Source organism: Bos indicus, chromosome 12 (assembly GCF_029378745.1).
Source record: "Bos indicus isolate NIAB-ARS_2022 breed Sahiwal x Tharparkar chromosome 12, NIAB-ARS_B.indTharparkar_mat_pri_1.0, whole genome shotgun sequence".
NCBI classification, from domain to species: domain Eukaryota; kingdom Metazoa; phylum Chordata; class Mammalia; order Artiodactyla; family Bovidae; genus Bos; species Bos indicus.
The window spans coordinates 25,490,885-25,512,436 of NC_091771.1; the positions used below are offsets into that span (position 1 = coordinate 25,490,885).

At 41.8% G+C, this 21,552-nt stretch overlaps 1 protein-coding gene across 4 annotated transcripts in view; it reads left to right on the plus strand.

The window, feature by feature from the left end:
* Positions 1-21,552, plus strand: part of DCLK1 (doublecortin like kinase 1) — a 432,884-nt gene that overhangs the window by 372,970 nt on the left and 38,362 nt on the right. For all 4 annotated transcript variants that reach the window (XM_070800188.1, XM_070800189.1, XM_070800190.1 and 1 more), the window contains 5 exons: positions 426-545; positions 4,258-4,404; positions 17,360-17,493; positions 19,806-19,883; positions 20,278-20,374. In XM_070800188.1, coding sequence (XP_070656289.1) covers positions 426-545; positions 4,258-4,404; positions 17,360-17,493; positions 19,806-19,883; positions 20,278-20,374 — 576 coding nt within the window. The remainder of the gene's footprint in view (positions 1-425; positions 546-4,257; positions 4,405-17,359; positions 17,494-19,805; positions 19,884-20,277; positions 20,375-21,552) is intronic.

Here is a 21,552-nt window from a genome sequence, read left to right on the forward strand (position 1 = left end):
GTCGCACAGAGTCAGACACGACTGAAGTGACTTAGCAGCAGCAGCAGCAGGCTATACGAATATTAGAATTTAAGATAGACATTATATTTTAGCAAAATATATCTCCCTTGATCTTAAATAGTGTAAGTTAAGTGTTAGTCGCTCAGTTGAGTCCAGCTCTTTGTGACCCCATGGACTGTATGTAGCCCACCCAAGCTCCTTGGTCCATAGGATTTTCCAGGCAAGAGTACTGGAGTGGGTTCCCATGCCCTTCTACAGGGGATCTCCCTGACCCAGGGATCGAACCCAGGTATCCCGAATTGCAGACAGACTTTTTACCACCTGAGCCACCTGGGAAACCCTTAAATAGTATGGTTTTGTTAATTTGAGTTAGCCCTTCATTGTTTTGCTGTGTGTCTTGATGGAGATAACTTTCTCTTGAATAGGAACACATGATCCAGAATGAGGTGTCTATCTTGAGGAGAGTGAAGCACCCCAATATTGTTCTTCTGATCGAAGAGATGGACGTGCCAACTGAACTGTATCTTGTCATGGAATTAGTAAAGGTGTGTGTTTTGGTAAAAGAGGTAAACCTATATACAGCACCTCACTTCCCTGTATGATGGAGCTCTCTCCTTCATTTCCTCTCAGCAGTATTCAATCTCATTGCTGTGCACTGGCATAACGGTTAAGAGTCTTAACATTAGAATTGTATCCCCATAGTTCAAGTCTCAGCCTGGACCGAAATAGTCCCTGACCTTGGGTCTACCGCTCTGTACCTCAGGCCCCTCCTGTGTGAAATGAGATATTGCTAGGAATGTTGTTCTGAAGGTAAAAGAAATCCCTTTCACCAGCTTCTGTGACACAAACTGTTAGATACCAGTATGATTGTTGTTACTCCAGCAGAAACTGCTCACTTTTCCAGGAACTACTCCAAAAGTATCATTCGTTATCATAAAAACAAGCTTTGAACTTTTAGACTCCAGGGTAATAGAAAAACAGCACCCTGTTAATAATAATGTGAATACTGCCTCTCAGTGACGGGTACAATCTCATCCCACCACATAAAATTATGTTTTTATTCTAGTCAATCATATAACATAGGAATGGCCAGATGTTGATGATGGTTGAATCTATGTGAAAGGTAGCCCACCTATTTCCTCTACTTCCATATGTGAAATTTTCTTAATTAGAAGTTTTGAAAATTGAATGTTTTATTTTCATAAAGCTGTACTTTGCTCAAGGCTTTTCTATTATGTTAATCTGACCAAAGGCGTGAGTAATTTCTACTTTAGTTGTAAATTATTCAGATCGTTTTCTCCATCAGGGTGTGCCGAGCACCCAGGGTTCCAGGAATTCTACTTAGAATCACTCAGCTGAGCTGGTGGCAGCTGGAATGTGGGATTTCCTTCTGCAAAGATTTAAAGCCAACAAAGCATTTAATTAACCAATCATTTACTGTATAGAAAAATGTTAATTCTAGGGACTTTAAATTTTCATTCTTTATACTTTGTTTTAGATCTATTGGCCTTCTTTTAACTTAGTGATTAGTCTATATTTATAGATAAAGTCTGGTTTTTTTTCTACTTCAAGTTCAGATTTTTTTTCTCTGAGGGTGAAGGCTTTTTAGTTTGTACTAACACCAGGTTATGGTCATGGTTGAGATTGAGGGAGATAAAAATGTTGATCGCTTATTCCAACCAAGAAAGGTCAGTTTCATTATTCAGAAAATTTTCATATTGATGCTTTATTACCAAATAAAGTTTGGTAATTACAACATTGTAAATTATACTTTATCTAGGACCAAGAATAGTAATTTCACAATGACTTTAATTTTTAAAGCAAGAGCTTCAAATCATTCCTGCTACCCCTCTGGGTGCCATTAAAAACTAATTAGCAACCCCCTGTTATTGGCTGGGTTTTGGAGAGCTAAATTAAATTTGAAGATGAGGTATAAAAGAGGAAAAGGCTTAATAGTTCAGAACACAGTTTGTGGGAAAGCTTAATCCGATTGTCAGTAATATGCTTAGTCAGGTGACAGTAGCGAAGTAGCACTTAGCCTTTGTGCATTCTCTCCGGGTGACCAGTCTAACAAGCCTGGACTGTGCCTGCAAAACTCAGCATGGGGACTCCTCAACTGAGCCACTGGGTGGGTGTGTGGGTGTGTGTGTGTGTGTGTGAGTCACTCAGTCGTGTCTGATACTTTCCGACCCCATGGACTGTAACCCACCAAGCTCCTCTGTCATGGAATTCTCCAGGCAAGAATACTGGAGTCGCTGTTCCCTTCCCCACCACTGTATCGTACCCCTGCATTTAGTCTGACCGAGAATGGCTGTGAGACCAGGTCTGGAAGCATCTCAGAAGAGAAGGCTAGCCCCACGTTTGACCTGAAAAGCTCCCATGACACCCCCCTGAGGAATTTAGTTTGTCAAACCCTGAGAGTCCATCAGGGGGCCCAGGGTGGACTGATGCCATTGGATAAGTAAGGTCTGTGTTCCAGAAAACAGTGAAGTGAGTGAACAGTAAAACCATTCTTAAAGGTGAAATTTCATAAGTACCAATAACGGGACTTTAGACTTCTAGCTGCAGAAGTGAACGCGTGCACACTGCCTGTGTGTCCAGAGGAAGGAAGGCCTTGTGCAGGGGCAGCCCTTGGGCCGGCACTGAGAGATCAGCGGGAGCCAGAAAGACAAAGAGTGTGGAGGGGACTCTGGGATGGGCTTGGAGTGTGGACTCGGGGGAGGGTTCAGTCTGTCTGGGTGACCAGGGAAGACCCACGTTACGTGGAGCATAAAGGCAGCTGCTCCAGGTGAGACAGGAGATGAAGTTAAGCAAGTTGAAGTGAAGGCTGGGGGCAGAGCAGGGAGAACCATGGGAACAGAACACTGATTTCATGACGAGTGAAAGATAGGAAACATTGACCTGCGGTGTGGGAGGTGACGATCGTACACAAGGTCTTTGCATAGAGAGCCTGAGACGGCCCAGAAAGCTGTGTCAGAGGCAGGTCTTAGAGGACCTTTTGACTGCTTTGTTGAAGGCGGAGAAGAAGGAATGAGATTACAGGCTGTCTTGAGTTTAGACAACGAGGACAATGGTGGAGTCTTGGCAGGGTCACCTCCTACGGCCCTACACACGGTCAGGGGTGCTGTCCACGTGGACCGCAGTGCAAACCCCATCTCCCCAGGTGGCACGGGAACAACCTGCAAAGCTGCACAGCCTCGCCTTTGAGAGGCAGAACACTGGGAGAGACAGTGTTCGTTTTGAAAAAAAAAAAAGTATCTTCTTAGTTCAGGAACTGCTGAGGCTGAGGGTCAGAGGAAGATACCCCTTCCCCCGAGCGGGGATGGTACAAGGTCACAGAGGGCCAGGTTAGGGAGTGGGATTTGAAAATGGTCAGCCTACAGGTGCTCTAGTTTGTGTTTGCTATTAAAAAAACAAACAAACAAACAAATTAAATCTCTTAGCCCTTTAGATAACAGATGAACACAGCCTCTGGCAGGGGGAGCTCGGCTCTTTGGGGCCTCGTGTGCAAAAAGGGTGCACACATTGTCAGTAAATCAGACCCAACTTCTCTGAAAGGCCTTCAAATAAATGGATCTAAAATTGGAGCCTGAAATCTTTGCTTCACCAAATAACAATAAATTAGCCCAGAACAGTGGAAACAAAAGTTCGGATGAGTAATGGACCTAGAAAACTTTCTTTGAAATGTCTCCATCCTCCTCCCTCTCTTTCATCTCTGGGGTGACAGTTTCTGGTCCTTTTCTCTGCTCCTTACCAGGAGGCACATTATTGAAAAAGAAGACGTGACACCCACTCCAAGAGACCTAAATCTAGAGAATGACGAGAACTGTGTGTGTGTGAAGTTCACAGGGCCGCAGAACGTTTTGTTCAGGGTGCAGTCTGTGGTATGTTTCTCGTTTCAGGAGACTTGGGATTATGAATCTGAACTTCTGCTGGCAGTTGGTGTGGCACATGCCACCAGCATAGCCAGTGCCCCAAGGTCTCTGCCCTGGAGACCCAGCTCCGCTTCCCCACCCCGAGTTGGGAGTTTAATGGCAGAGTCCTCTCCTTCTTCCTTTGCTCTCTGGAGGAAATGTCACTGGCTCTTGCAGTTGGGGCAGAAACCACCATAGGGTTCCTGGGCCTTTGAGAGGGCAGTGACAGGGGAAGCTCTTGGAACCCAAAAACCCCGCGCACATAGCGTGTCGGGCGCCTCTCCAGGCTGGGCCCCACTGGACCATCTGTTAATCCACTTTTCCTCCTGCTGTTCTCTCTCAGGGAGGAGACCTCTTCGATGCCATCACCTCCACTAACAAATACACTGAGCGAGATGCCAGTGGGATGCTGTACAACCTGGCCAGCGCCATCAAATACCTGCACAGCCTCAACATCGTCCACCGTGACATCAAACCAGAGAATCTGCTGGTAAGAGGGGTTCCGACTTCAGGGTGTCCTGAGCTCCAAGCACTCATGCATGAGTGAATATGAACACTTCTTTTCCTTCTTTTTCATTTTCTTAAAGAACAAAACAAAAACCCTTAAAGGCTAGTTTCCAGCTGTACTTCAGTAACTAGCTGGAAACTGGTCTTTTAAGTTGATCTGTCAGGGTTAATGTACCATTAGGAGCACTTAACTTATTAGCAAATAAAAACCCGAGGCAGGAGGACAGGAAAAGAACTCAGGAAATCTAGGGCTGTGGTTAAGACCATGGACCAGGCCAACACAGTCATAAGGAGCATTTACACTTGCATGACTTATCGATAACACTTGGTGTTGGAAAGCTTTTACTTGGAGAAAAAAAAAAGAAAATGGAAGGCCTTTTAGACTTAGTCTCCCAATTTACATCCCAATAATCTGATCTAAAAGCTAAAAGGATAAATTTCATTGTGAGTTTTCAAGACACCAGCCCCTCAGCATAAAAATGATCATAACGAAGACTGATTTTACAGATCAGAGACATTCTTACCACCAACCCCCATGCTTTCTTGATCCCACTGTTAAGGGGACGGTATTGAAAGAATTAAGGGGACAGAGACTGGCATCAGGGAGCTGTCACTAGTGAATATAGGAGTAATATAAATTTTGTTGGCTATTCAGGGTAGAATTTTAATGAAATATATTCAATTTCTCCCATCTCCAGATGCTAATTGTTCTTTTACTTTCATCATCCAACCCAAAGAGTCATGCATTACTTGACTATTAGTTTGTCCATCTCTTCGGAAATCTGGGAAATGAGGATTCTCTTTCTAAAGCAGTGTTTCTCCAAGGGTGGTCCAGAGACGCCCTGCATCAGAATTACTCCCAGATGCTGGTTAAAAATGTAAATTTCTGAACTTCCCTGCAGCCTCACCAAATCAAAATCTGGTGACTGGTGACAGGGTGCAGGTCTGCATTGCCACCAGCTCCCCCACGTGATCTCAGTGAACTTTCAAGTTTAAAAGCAGATGAACAGGAACTTCCCTGGCAGTCCAGTGGCTAAGACGCCAAGCTCCCAATGCAGGGGGCCCAGGTTCAACCCCTGGTCAGGGAACTGGATCCCGCATGCCACAAAGACCAAGTGCAGCCAGATAAATAAATATTTTTAAAAAATAATAAAAACAGATGAAGAACCCAACTCCCATTCCCAGTAACGACTGCTAAGATCTGCTGCTATGGTGAATCACCTGTGTGCTCATCCCGTGCTAAGACTTTACACTCAGTATCTCATTTCATCTTCACAACAGCCATGTGGGGTAAAGTCTGTTCCTGTCCCATTTCACAGGTGAGCATACTGGGTGCCTAGAAGTTGAAAGACCCACTCAAGGCCATCATCACTCTTAAGTAGAGGAGTCAAGGTCACAACCTCGCTCTGCTCCACTCCACACCTCAGACTTTTGACCACTAGACTATATAAAGTGTGAACTGGGGAGAGAGGTTTACTGCTTGCCTGCCAGGGACTGTGCCAGGGAACAGGAAGACGCATACCTCCATGGAGGGACATTCAAGTAGGAAAAATAGGCGTTTAAAAAATACGTACACAGGGATTTCCACGTGGTCCAGTGGCTAAGACTCTGAGCTCCCAGTGCAGGTGGCCTAAGATTCAATCCTTGGTCGAGGAACTAGGTCCCACATGCTGTAACTAAGACCCCATAGTCAAATAAAAATAAGTATTAAAAAGAAAAGAAAGAAATACATATACAAGCAGTTAATTGCAATTAGGTTAGTGATCTTGGAGCTGCTGGCTAACGAAGGTGGCAGAGGTCAGATGATGGAGTTCTGACTTAATTGGCCCTCAAATTCCACATCTCCACAGTAGCCTAAACATTCTCTTCTGCATAGCTGCCTCCATAAACGGCAGCAATTTCCCCTCATCTGCACTCATTCTTCCTGTGTCCTGACTTATGTAGGATTGTCTCACGGGAACGGACTTACAACTGAGCCTTTGTTTAAAAATTTCTCTAAGCTCCAAAAATTCAGTGATGGAAAATTAAAGTCTCATTTTCCTTTCTGCTTTTGCAGTTCAGTTTTGTGTACCCATTGTTCACCTGCTTCTCACCAGAGCACTGTTTCTATAAATGACATAAATGGTTACAGAGCAGTGTGCATTTACTAAAATGACAATTTGCAGGATACTTTGAAAGTACTGTGTTTGTTTGAACATATTTTACTTTAAATTACCCAAAAAAGAAAAAAAAATTATCTCCCTTTTCCCTTTCTTTTCTAATTTAAGAATGAGAAAAATATGTATGAAATGAGAAAATATATATATATAAAAACACACAATTGCAGTCATTCATAATTCAGGTTTAAAATATATATATATATATATGAAAAACTAAAAGAATTCTGCTTCTCCAGTATAGTCATTTCTTTCTATAGGACAGTAGTAAGGATTGGCGAGCTTTGCAGGGATAAAGCTATTATGGGATAAACTAGGTAGAAGAATAGAATAATTTTAACAAAATTAGGATGACATTACTAATTGCCCTTGAGACTTCTATTAATTTCACATTCTATTGACCTGTCTGTGGAAATAAGAAGAATCATCATGGGAGACACAAAATCACATACTCAGGATTTATAGTCAGATGGACAAAAGTTCAAAACCAAGGGCTTTACTCTTGCACTGGCTGATCCTCTGACCTTGAACAAGATACTTAACTCCTTTGGGTCTCCTTTAAGGGGACTGTATGACGATAAAGAGATACCATGTGACTATTCCCTTCTTTTTTTATTCCCCTTTTATTTGTAATAAAAATTAAATGATCCCTAAAAATGAAACTGTTTAAAACTGGAAGTTGTAACAATCATCTTTCATCAGCTTTGACATTGCTTTTAAAGTGTCACTATTTACCCAGGCATGGATTTACCATCTAATGGAAAAATGTAGAGCCAGAGACTATTTTTGGAAAAATGCTATAATAAATTTAATGCAGAGAGTTTCAATCCATTTCTAACTGCCAGAAACTTAAATAAAAAAGGCCCCGCTGCACACTTTGCATTACTATTTTATGAAGAGATCTTAAAAAAAAAAACCCTGAACTGTTAGACTGCTGATAAATTTTTGCTTCATAAGTGTTTAGTGTTTATAATAAGTAGCAAAGAATTATGTTTTACATTTGTACGCATTTCAGCTATAGATTTCATTTTATATAGTATCGTTGTATAAGAAAAAACTTTGAGAACTCTTTTATTTTTAATTCTTAAAGAGCAATATAAAAATATTGTAGTTTGGCCTTCAGATCTATATTGATCCTATGAATGATTTATTCAAGTCTGAGTACTTAAAGATCAAGGCATTTTAATGAAAAAAAAAAAAACACGTGTACAGTGATGTTTCCAGTCATATTTTAGGTGAAAACTGGGAGCTGACCTAATAGAAATAGCTCTTATAATTTTATTATCACATTGTTACTAAGGCCTTATTTTATTAATTAGTATATTGTGTCAGTGAATTTATGTGATTCTTTTGCTTTATCAGGCCTGGTCCTTAGATGCTGTGGATGAGTGACAGGTGGATGAGAGGGTGGATTAGACGAGAGAGTGAGTGAATGGCGACTCCACACTCGCAGTGCAGGGGCCCGGGGTTCTATCCTTGGTCAGGGAACTAAATCCCACTTGCCACAACTAAAGATCCCACATAACGCAACTAAGACACGATGCAGCCAAACAAATATGGCAAGCCTTAGTCATTTCTCAATCCATCAGTTACATTAAGGACCCACGTTGGCTGCAGAATAAACCTTTCTGAAGGGAGCGGAGTAAGTACAGAGCTTCCCCAGCTGCATTTATGCATAAACCATTGTATGCATCACATCCGACGTGATAGTTTATGACAAAAAGGAACTTTTTGCTTTAAAACAAAACAGAAATGGCCTAAGATCAACCGCTTTCCATTTTCATGAGCCACCACTAGATGGCAAGCTTGTACCCTTGGCAGCAAAAAGCAGCCTGTTTCTTGCAGTGAGCTGGGACCGTCTTTTTTAAATGTATACACAGATGCCTTCTCCTTAGGAAAATTAAAGTCCTACTGGCAAAAATATAACTGACATAACTAGTTTTTTATTAGATTCCAGAAATAAACAGCAATTTTCTTGAAATATAAAAACAATTTCTGTTCAAAAATCTTTTTGCTTCCAAACTCCTAAATACTGTTTGGGAAAAAGCAGTTTCTCAGGGAAACTGCTTCTCTAGGTCAGAAAATTCCTTTTAGAAACTCTGTCAAGGTATTTGTGCCTGTTCCTTGCTGCCCATCAAAGTGGCATGTACAGCTAATGACCTGCATTTTCACAAAATGGGTTGAATCTAGGAATAAATTATCTTGTTTTTCTCTAGTGATAACCAGAGGTTGTGTTCCTGCTCTTCTTAGTTTCCAGTTCAGGTCAACACTGACTTTACCAAATAATGGATTTCCTTCTGTCTTAATCCTCAAGTAAACTCATTTTGTGGTCAGATAGCTCACTCCACTGATGGATAAGGCCAGTGCCACAGATGGACAGTAGAGGTCATAAACAAAGACAGTTGAATAGATCTGCAAGATGAACTTGAGCCACCAGAATGTGGATGAACAGACTGGGGGTCACCCTAAGGAAGGGAGCCATGGATCTCACAGGAGTCTGTCACTGGCCCTGCCCTTATCACCATTACCAGTGAGTCGACATGAAGATGTATTCTATATAGTAAATAACAGAACTGAGATCTGCAACTATCTTTGGCTCCATAAAGGTCCCAGACCAGTAAGATGGAATTTAACAAGAGTTAAAAGCATAAGTCCCGATGGACTAGGTCTGTTTTGGTGTGGTTGTTTTAATGACCATTGTGGAAAAACGGTAATGGGAAGATTTGGGCTAGTTTAAAGGCTGTTCATTGACCATAACAAGTTCATTACGAGAGTCAGTATGACATGACTGCTAAAAATACCAATGTGCCCTTAGACGCTTTCCCTGAAAGAGCATCACTCTCACGAGAGTCTTCTGTCCTGCTCGTGCCACGTGAGCTCAGTGGGGCGGGACCCAGACACATGGAGAGAGCGCAGCAGAGTGGCCCAGCAGAGGCTGCCGGACGGGAGATGGGAGAGCTTTTCTGTGCTGCGTATGAGACACTGAACTCAAACTAAGGAGAAGACGTTAATGACAGATTTGAGGTTGACATAAGGAAAAACTTTCTAACAATTACACCTGTTTGAAAAGTCAGTAGCTTTTAATCACTGAAATCCCCAAGAAGAAATGGAATGCTTGTTTTTCCAGGTGGCACTAGTGGTAAAAAATGTGCCTGCCAGTGCAGGAGATGCCAGAGATGTGAGTTTGATCCCCGGAGCAGGAAATGGCAACCCACTCCAGGATTCTTGCCTGGAACATCCAATGGCCAGAGGAGCCTGGCAGGCTATAGTCCATAGGGCCGCAAAGAGTCAGACACGACTGAGTGACTGAAAACGTTAGGAAAGAAAAAAAGTCCTTCTATCTGCATTTGGATAAGAAAAAGAACATTTTCCCCAAACATAATTTACTACAGTAATATGCCAGTTATTGTACTAAGCATTTACTGAGGGCCCTTCTCCAAGGGAAAAGCTACCCAGTCCAGTATTCTGGCCTAGAGAATTCCAGGGACTGTAGCATCCATGGGGTCGCAAAGAGTCAGACACTACTGAGTGACTTGGACTTTCACTTCTGCAAGGACCTGTGATTCCACCAGGGGGAAGAAGACAGGAAGTCAAAGTATAGTGTCTCCGGGAGGGCCAGCATCTGTCTGCTCCACTGCCCATTCCTCTGTCACTGTGGTGTAGAATACCATCATTCACTTCATTTTAAGGGGCTTCGCTGGTGCCTCAGTGGTAAAGAAACCGCCTGCCAGTGCAGGAGATGTAGGTTCGATCCCTGACCCAGGAAGATCCCACATGCCGCAGAGTAACTAAGCCCGTGCACCACAGCTGTTGAGCCCGTGCTCTAAATCCTGGGAGCCTCAATTTCTAAACCCTTGTGCCACAGCCACTGAAGCCCGTGTGCCCTAGAGCCTGTGCGCCACAGCAAGAGAAGCCGCTGTGATGAGAAGCCCGCACGCCACAGCTAGAGAGTGAGCCCCTGCTCGCCACAGCGAGAGAAAAGCCCACGCAGCAACAAAGACCCAACACAGCTATAAATAAATAAGTCAATCAAATTATTTTTAAATGACATGGTCTTACTGGACTAGCAAAGATTAATAATAAATAATAATAATATGCAGGGTTGGCAAGCTTAGGAGGAAACCAGTCATCTCATATGACTCGGTTCAAGATTAACCTGATGGAACTCTTCTGAAAAGTAGTTTGGTAATACGTAACTACAGCCTTAAATAATATGAACTCTGTGGTCAAGTAATTCTACTTTTAGAAATGTGACCTAAAGAAAAAAAAATATCAGATATGTATACATACAAAGGGATCATCATCTCAGTGTTTTTTAGCATGGAAAGGAAAAATGTATATATAGAAATAGGTCAGGGCACTGATTTTTTAAAATATTGGCATAAGGGGGAGGCAGGAGGACATACTGGTTAGAATCATGGACTTGAACATGCCCGGGCTTAAGTTCTGGCTCTACCATTTATTAGCTGTGTAACATTCGGCAAGTTACTTAACATCTCTGAGCCTCAATATTTTTCATCTGCAAAAATACCGGTGATAGTACTTAACAGAGTTGTTGTGAACGTTAAGTGGGATGTTAAGCATGAATCCTCGACATGAGGCCTGGCAGGGGCTCAGTAAATGGCAGCGGGCAGTAGTCTGGCGGGTTATTATTTTAGTGCATCCATACAATGGACTATCCAGCAGGCACTGGAAATCGTGATACACATGTATGCTTATTCACTGGGGCACGCGTTCAGGGTATGCAGTCCAGTGAAAAAGAACAGGAAAGAGAGAGAGAAAAAGCTTTGGAAGTTCATAGGCCCATATGTTTAACAATGGTTATTTCTAGGTGTCAAGATTGCGAGTGAGTTTAATTCTTTTCTCTCCGTAATGTTATCTGTCTTTTCCAGTTTTCCTACAATGACATATTGGATAGTACTTGTGTGACAAAAATGTAACAGTTTTTAAAAACAGCAGTTGACACTGAATTCCCAGTTATAACAGAATTCTGGGATGTACAATCACTGTAGTCAGGAATGTGCATTTTTGCTGTATCTCACTGCAGCTGCGTAGAACTCCTTTCTAGATAGTTTCATGACTGATTTAAAGAACGGATGAGAGTCAGGTTTCCTGGAATTTGCATTCACTTCTCCATCTTCACAGACATCTCTAGGGTAACACTTTGAAAAGCTATTTTATTTTTTGTTCTTACGTTGCCAAGCCTCTTCTGACTTCTGTACACCTTTTTTTATTTTTATTATTTCACATAACTTTTGTTTCATAAAGATTTTACATGTGGGTATAAAATGAATTTGTTTTTTTAAGAATTAAGTTTTTTTAGCAGCCTTAATTCTAAAGTATGTGGAGCATAAAATACATTTTGCTAAGTAATTCCCTGCATAAATGTTGTTATACTTCACTTCTTAAAGGTTTAAATTTAATCCACTGTTTTTAGAAAGTGTCATAAAGGCCATATTCTGTGGCTAGAAGAAAAATAAATGTCTTTTTTAAAGGATACCATATTTGTTAAAAAGTAAATTCACTTTTTTGTCATAGCTTTGTCAATTTCATGCCAGTTTTGTTAAATTCTCTCTGGTGAAGTAATTTTTAGTACCTATTGAGCTCCTCTGTGAAGACATTTCAGTGGTTCCGGACAGTTCATTAGCCAATATTTCAACAGGGTTATCCTTGAATTCATATTATCATTGACAATTATGTTTGTTCCAACACATCTGTTACATTAGTCAGCTTTTAGTTCTCTATTATGGGAATCTCAGAAACCATTTAACTGGGTTCAGGTTATCTGTGAATTTTCATATTATTTTATGGCCACCGGCTGCATTTTATGACCCTGTATTAAATCTTTTAGTTTTTCAAATAACTTTTTCAAATGGTCTCAGTTTCTCATCCAAGCGAGGTCAGACATATGCCCCAAATCTTCTGTTCAGTAAGTTACAACTACTGCGAAACCCCAAATAAATGAAAAAGAAACAAAAAAACTCTCCTTTAAAAAAAGAAAATCCTGTGTAAAATAGCAGCATACCAAAAACCTACGTACCTGACCTTTCACTAGGTCTATTCTTGGTAGGACATGCCTTCAGCTTTTAATTGGAACCTTTTTCATAATTGTTGCCATTTAACACATTTAGCCTGTCAAATCATGGGATGTCTTTATAGCCATATAATAAACCCTAGAGAACAACTTTTCTGACTGTAGCCATCTGCAATGATCACAAGAGTAGCTTACAAAACACTGACAGTCTTTATGGTAATAGGATACATATGGCAGCCCACAATTATGTGTGGCTGCATTCAATTAGTGTTGTGCAATTACACAGTTTTACTGCTTAGTTAAAACAGTGAAAGCACTACATACTGGGTAATTTGCACTAATCCCCATCTCTTTAATAGCCCCTCGGCGTTTAAAATGTGGGGGAACATCTATAGTATTTAAAGGGCCTGGATGAACATTAAATTATATCTCATGTTGTGAATACTCTTTGATTGACAATTAATGCACCCCCACCTCATGTGTGGGGCATGTTTTATGGAGACTTTAAAATACAGTTACAGCAAAAAGTTCTTCAACCAGAACCCCACTTGCTGGGTCAGGCTGCCCAAACTTATACTTGCAGGCTGTTAAGGTTCTTTCTGAAAGGAGGTCAGGATGAGGAGACAAGCTAAGGAACTCGATTCCGAGAGTGGGAGACGCCACGGACACCGCATTTTCGACGTGAACGTGTTAGAAGCTTTTCCAACTCCTAACGTTTAATTAAAAACTTAGTTCAAAGTGAATTTATAGCTGCCATTTGGTGAAATACTTTCTGGAGATGGTTTTGTGAAGATTGTGTGTGTGCTCACACACACACACACACATTTGAAACACATGCATTTCACAATCGGTGATTTTTAACAAAAGTTTTGACTACATTTTAAAATGGCCTCATTCCTGCCCTGCTGTAAACGGCTGGGGCAGAGGTGAGGAGAGTCCAGCTCAGGCGGCAGCAGGAGCTCTCAGGAGCCCACCTGTGAGATGCCCGTTGGGATGGGTTGGCCAAAAAGTTTGTTCGGGTTTGCTGTATGCTCCTACGGAAAAACACGATTTTTTTGGCCAATCCAATAGCACTTAGGGAAGGTGCTCTCCCACGGGAGGAAGGGAGACACGACAATATATTCTTCTATATCCTTCTCCCCAAGTGTTGACAGAGAAAAACCCAAAGCAACCTTGTTTCCTGCCCTGCCTGATGGTAAGTAAGTTAAACAGAATTCTAAACGAGAGGCCTGGACATTTATTCACCTGCAAAAACATTTTGCTGAAGCATTTCAAATGTACTTGGGTCCAGAAATGTTTTCAATTACGTGGATTAGGCCTTTGTTTCTTAGCTCTTATTGCCTCTCCTAAACATCACTTTAATTTCTTTATGTGTTCATGAAAATTCTACTGTATGGTTTTCAAAGTTAAAGAGAGAGAGAGAGAAGCATAGTAGTGATTAAAGAGAGATGAAAACATGAAAAGGATCGATTCTGTGTATTTCATTTAAACGATGCTGGTTTACTTTGATTTTTATCATTAAATAATCTTCATTTTCTTTATTTTAGGTAAGTCTTTAGTGGTTTTTGCTTAGTTATTGAAGCTTTGAACTTTATTACTTAGCTATATTAAATATAATTGGCATATGGCTGTAAGATGAAATTCCTATTAAAATGTAGATGCTTAAAAAAAACCCTTTGGTACATGGAGGAAAATTACATGGTCATATTCAGAACTAACATGTTACTTATGACTGCATCTGCCTTTGCCCAACTTTTGAATAGAGTTGGGTGATTATGGATAGTATGTTTAGAAACAAGCCACAAAATCTCTGTGTAAATGGAGTTATGTGATTTGAACTCTGCACAACCTCACAAAACAGGCACCATGAATGTTTGGACCTAACAGAACATCAAAGCAAGAGGTTATTTTGCATTTCGAAGAGATTGTTGGTAACAAAATGGAATTAGGGAAGTAAACACTTCTGCTCTGTCTGGGGATTAAACTAGATGATCTCCTAGGTGTTCCCAGCTCAGATTTCTTTTCATGAAAAACATTTGCTTGTCATTTGGACGACCTGAATGGCTGACATGCTAAGACCACAATTTAGGGATTTCTTTTGCCTGAGAGCGTTTAAGTCAGGGAGGATATTATGTTTTGCATCTCTGATACTTCAGAGTCCATGATTCAAACTTGCTGATGCCGACCGGAGCTGGATGGCTGCTTCATTAAAGTAGGGACGATGGTGTCCATCTCAGAGGACCACTGGGCAAAGCCACATCCTTGGGGGACATACAGCTGTCCTTGCCCCAACAGCGCAAGTGCAGGTGGCCCCCCAAGCCTCTGGATACCTGCCTAAGGGCAGCCCGCACTTCATTGTGGCTGAGCCCTCAGGGAGAGGACTCTGTGTTCCGAGTATGGAGAAAATGTGAACAAACATTTTCTGCCCAGAAAAGACAGTCTCTCCAGAGAGGAGGCTCTGGCTGCCTTTTTTTCTGCCAGAACAGTTAGATCCAAATGATCATTGCTGATACTGCAGCTTAGCTGGCCAAACATCTGCACTTGATGCTGCAGTGAAATGAGAAGTGAACCTATTTTTTCCAAAGGAGGGCAGATGCGGTGTGTGAACAGTAGCCATGCTCCTGATGTGTGGAGATGTGCCTTGCTGTGTGTGAGGTTCATACTGCTGTAGCAAGTACAGATGATCATAGAGCAATAACAGGGGCACATGCAGGCCTCAATGGGCTGGAAGAATTATTTTGATGTACGTGGAGAACTTCACCGTTTCCTTGAGGCATCTCCTGGCGATGGGAATACTAGCCTTTTACTGTGCTCTCTTTTCTGTATTTTATTGGTTCCAATGGAGGGTTCTGAATTAGAATTCTGAATGCCCTTTGATACTGTCTTTAAAATAACAGACGTTGTTTGGTATACTGTTTAGAACAGATCCATTTTGTTTGATTGGGGGCTAGAATTAAAGCAGTTAAATACTTGCCCGTGGTCACATGCATCCTTTTCTTGATTCGTTGGGTGAAAGATTAGAGAAAGACTATAATAAGGTGAAAGACTTATTACTGCCTTAATAAGGAAAACTGGACAGAATGCTGACTCTGCACCTGATAAATCTTTCCAAATTGCCACAGGTGAAATGAAATGTTAATGCCCCTTTCAATTATTAATAAAAAAATATAAATAGATCTTGTTGGAAATATGGGGCACTGAAAATAAAGTGTTTTAATAGATGTGTAGTTTTTTTGTTCCATTTACTAAAGAACTGCATCTTTAAAGCTTCTGATACATTAAAATAAAGACATTTTCATAAACTGAATATTTTGCACTAAACACAAAATCTATATTTTTTTGTTTTTTAGCACAAAATCTATATTTCTATATTTCATTGTGTTATGCAAATCAATTTGAATTGCAGCAAACATCAAATATAGATAATCAAAAGGAAAAGAAAATCTCCTATAATCTTACCACTCAGAGACAGACACACCAATATAATGTCCTTCCAGACATTTTTCTTAGTACATATTTTTTTCTTCAATAGACATTTTATGCAACCAGTCAGAAGTCTGTCCTCATTTCCCAAATCTAACTTATTTCAATAAATGTAAACTCACATCACCATTCTAACAGTCCTATAGCCTCCCATTGTATGAACATGCCGTAATTTAATGAACTTTCACTTCCTGGGTGTTTGCCATGTTCTTAATTCTGCAGCAATATAAAGATGTTCTTGTATGTATACCCCTGCATAGTTGCCTGAGTTTTTATTTTATGAAAAATAAATGTTAAGAAATAAATCAACCAAAATCGCAATTATTAATAGTCAGCAGACCAGAAGGGGAAGCTCTCATGTCCTATGACCATAGTTGAGCCCAACAGGAAGGAGACTCCTCTTCTTTCCTGGCAAGGACTCAGCCAATGAAAAGCCATGGACTGTTTGTTTCCATAGTCCTCCCATTTCCTGTTCCTCTCTGTAAATGTATTTCTTTCCCTTGCCATGTGGGGACTTGGAGGTAACTTGTCGTGGGTTCAGTTCAGTTCAGTTCAGTTCAGTCGCTCAGTCGTGTCCAACTCTTTGCGACCCCATGAATCGCAGCATGCTAGGCCTCCCTGTCCATCACCAACTCCTGGAGTTCACTCAGACTCACGTCCATCGAGTCAGTGATGCCATCCAGCCATCTCATCCTCTGTCGTCCCCTTCTCCTGCCCCCAGTCCCTCAAGGCATCAGAGTCTTTTCCAATGACTCAACTCTTCGCATGAGGTGGCCAAAGTACTGGAGTTTCAGCTTTAGCATCATTCCTTCCAAATAAATTCCAGGGCTGATCTCCTTCAGAATGGACTGGTTGGATTTCCTTGCAGTCCAAGGGACTCTCAAGACGTCTTCTCCAACACCACAGTTCAAAAGCATCAATTCTTTGGCGCTCAGCTTTCTTCACAGTCCAACTCTCACATCCATACATGACCACAGGAAAAACCATAGCCTTGACTAGATGAACCTTTCTTGGCAAAGTAATGTCTCTGCTTTTCAATATGCTATCTAGGTTGGTCATAACTTTCCTTCCAAGGAGTAAGCGTCTTTTAATTTCATGGCTGCAGGTAGGTACAGACTTCAAATTGTAATTCTCTGCTGATCCTGAATAAATCCATGTTTGCTAGAGAAATATCTGGCAGTCTGTGTTTTAGGTCAACATATATTAGATTTACACCACAATGTCCTTATTTTTTAAGGCATTTTCACTTTTAATTTTTATTTTAGGTGTATGAACACCAAGATGGCAGCAAATCGCTGAAGCTGGGTGACTTTGGACTGGCCACCATTGTAGATGGCCCCCTGTATACCGTGTGTGGTACCCCAACATACGTGGCTCCTGAAATCATTGCAGAGACTGGGTAAATGCTTTTCATGTGTTTATTGCAGTGATGTGCTTGCAACATAGTCTGCTTTGAGAATAGATGACATAGTGCTGTGTTCCATCCAGACAGAACTAGCTATCAGCTGTTTTTCACTTTTTTTTTTTAACTTGAGAAGTAAAAGCCATTTTTTCTGTTTTCCCAATCAAGTTGCCAATTACTGCAGTCTTGCTTAAGCCTTCCTTTTGGCCTTTATTAAAGGTAGAACAGCAATTATTAACCCCTTAGTAAAAAATATTCAAATTAACAGAGACACATAGAGTGGTAATTAACTAGCTTTGGGAGATAAAAGAAACAGACATGCTGTGTGGGGTGAGTACAGTCCCTGTGGTTACTTCTCCTAAGCTCTCCTTATTCCCCAGTTCCAGTCCGACTTTGGTCCACTGGGCAGCTCATGGACTATCTGTGCAGCACAAACACCCTCAGGCATCAGAAGGCCACTGGGAGTTGGCTTGTTTCTGAGTGCAGCCAACACAGATTAAAGAAAATCTCTAGAATCAGGGGAGATAGTAGGGTGGCCTAATACTTACTAGCGACCTAGTACCATATGCCAGGTGCTAAACTCCTGTATTTAGTTCTTACTCTTCCAGTAGATGATATAATCCCCATTTTACATATAAAAAAACTCAGTCTCTGATGACTGATATAAGCTCCTGACAGTAGCTGAGTCAGCAATTGAACTCCAGGTCTAGGTGGGCAAACGGCTCTTTCAGTAAGCCCCATTTCTTGCCGAGGATTACTGGCAGTGTTCTGAATGCTGTCCTTAAACAGAAGGATGGGGAAGGGTGGGAGAGCAAGAAGGGACAGCCCTGCCACTTCTCATGAGTGGCACCAGACCACACCTAGCACTGTAGATATTATCTTCCCCTGTGACGGCTGGAGGTAGTTTTTCTACTTGTACTGTAGATGCATAGACCGGAAAGGCAGAAATACAGAACAGATGAGAAGAGAAATCCCCAACGCAGGGTAATGAGGACTTTCTTATTCATCAGATTTGACTGGGAGCCACATCTGTGGCCGTGCCTGACCTCCTCCGAGGCACCACCTCAGGTGATGCCCTGGTGGGTGCTCTGATGGCCCACTGGGGAGGAGTGGTGCGGGGCAGAAGAATTTGGTTGGGTCCTGAAGACGTTGGTTGGAACTCATCTGGGCCACTAATTGTGTGATCTTGATCCAAATTATTTACCCCTCTGAACTTAGGTTTTCTTTCTTATAAAGTAGGCAATAATACTTGTCCTGTACAAGGTACAAAGTTATTGGGAAAACAAAATCAGATGATGTATGCCAGTGCTTTATAGATTAGAGAATGTCTTATGTGTAATTATTATTTCTAAAATTTGGGACCTAAATTGTCTCACAGGTCTGTCTCTGTCTTAAATCTTATGTAACTAGACATAGAGAATGGACTTACAGACCCAAGGGGATAAGGGGAGGGTGGGACCAAATGGGAGATTAGAATTGACATGTTAATATATACACTGCTGCTGCTGCTGCTAAGGCGCTTCAGTCGTGTCTGACTCTGTGCGACCCCATAGACGGCAGCCCACCAGGCTCCACTGTCCCTGGGATTCTCCAGGCAAGAACACTGGAGTGGGTTGCCATTTCCTTCTCCAATGCATGAAAATGAAAAGTGAAAGTGAAGTCGTTCAGTCGTGTCCAACTCTATGCGACCCCATGGACTGCAGCCTACCAGGCTCCTCTGTCCATGGGATTTTCCAGGCAAAAGTACTGGAGTGGGGTGCCATTGCCTTCTCCGAATATATACACTACCATGTGTAAAACAGGTAAATAGTGGGAAACAGCTGTATAGCAAGGGAGCTCAGCTCAGTGCTCTGTGATGACCTAGATGTGGGATGGAGGCAAGGTGGGAGAGAGGTCCAAGAGGGAGGGAATATATGCATGCATACAACCAACTCACTTCATTGTATAGCAGAAACTAACACAACATTGTAAAGCAATTATACTCTTCATAAAAAATAATAATCAAAAACACAAACTTGATATGACTATAATAGGCATTTACTGAAACTGTTCACTTATTGATATTTAGATACAACCTTAGCATTGCTTTGATTTTTAATCATGTGCCTTAAATTGTCTCTTTTTTAATTATTATTCTTTTCTTGAATTTTGTTTAGCCAGTGGGTTGTAGTTTAGTGTTAGTTGTGGCTTTTTTAAAATTTTTGCTTGGTTTGCTGTTTGGTTTATGATAGCAGAACCGTCCATTTTGCCATGCTCCGTAATTTGTCCCGGCCCGACTTTGCTAACGGTGGCATCACTTACCTTTTCAGATATGGCCTCAAGGTGGACATCTGGGCAGCTGGTGTCATTACTTACATCCTGCTGTGTGGTTTCCCTCCGTTCCGTGGGTATGGGCAGTGATCCTTCATTCAGCACCCACAAGGCATTTGTCCATTCTCTGAATGATCCATTCAGCCTCCATGCATAAAGGAGCCTGTAGCAGGAAAAGAATGGAATGCTGTGTTAAAGAACATAACTTTACTACCTTTTGCTTAATAAGGACTTGTTATTTTTTCCATGTTGTGCATGCTAGTTTACATGCCTTCCATAAATCTTTCTCATATAATTTAAGAACTCATTCTTTCTTAATTTGCCAAAGCAGTTCCATACTGACATTTTGAATTGCTTAAAAACACAACGTTTTACACATTTACGGGGGAAGGAAGGCCTCCGATGCATAAGGATACCGTGAGTTGGCATTTTCCTGTGTTTATTCTTTATTATTGTCTTTCATCTAAACAGAAGCGGTGACGACCAGGAGGTGCTTTTTGATCAGATTTTGATGGGGCAAGTGGACTTCCCTTCTCCGTACTGGGATAACGTTTCCGATTCTGCAAAGGTAGGTTTTGGCTTCCAGTGCCTTCCTCTTCCTTATAGCCTGTGTCTCTGTGGAGTTATTGAATCATCCTGTGCCAAGAAACAAATGGTATGGTGAATGCTCTCTGTATGCATGTTAGTCATAATTACTGGCCTTCCCAAGCGCTCACAGTCTTCAGGTCGTCCACCTCGTCAGGTGCCCCTGCTTCCCTGGCTCATCACTCGCTGTGGCCATGCCAGTTGCACTGCAGGCTGGAGCCCACCTCAGATTTCTGTACAGGTTATTGCTTCACCTCTTTCAGGTCTTGGCTTGATGTCATCTTCTCAGTGAAGCTTTCCCAGAACATCTTATTTCCAGTTGCACCTCTGAACCCCTGCCTAGCTGACAGTATTGTCCTTTGCTTCATATTCCTCTGTAACACCTCCACTGTTACCTCCATCTGGTCTACCATCTAACTACCTGTCTGTATCTGTCTGCCTACCTAGATGTCTACCCGCTCCAGTATTCTTGGGCTTCCCTTGTGGCTCAGCTGGTAAAGAATCCACCTGCAATGCAGGAGACCTGGGTTCAATCCCTGAGTTGGGACGATCCCCTGGAGAAGGGAAAGGCTACCCATTCCAATATTCTGGCTTGGAGAATTCTATGGACTCTATAGTCCATGGGCTTGCAAAGAGTCAGACAGGACTGAGCGACTTTCACTTCCACTACTTAGATATGCTGCTGCTGCTGCTGCTACTAAGTCACTTCAGTCGTGTCCAACTCTGTGTGACCCCATGGACGGAGCCCACCAGGCTCCCCTGTCCCTGGGATTCTCCAGGCAAGAACACTGGAGCGGGTTGCCAATTCCTTCTCCAATGCATGAAAGTGAAAAGTGAAAGTGAAGTTGTTCAGTTGTGTCTGACTCCTAGCGACCCCATGGACTGCAGCCTACCAGGGTCCTCTGCCCATGGGATTTTCCAGGCAAGAGTACTGGAGTGGGGTGCCATTTCCTTCTCCAACCTAGATATAGATAGGTGGATATATCCTATTTATGGAGTTCATTTTTTAACTCTCCTCACTAGGATGTAAATTCCATCAAGACAAGGATTTTTGTCTGTTGTATTCATTACTATACCTCAGTGCCTAAGTAGTGACATAACTGATAACTCAGCGTATACTGAATGAATGGATAAAAGAATGAGGAAATTAAATGATTTGTT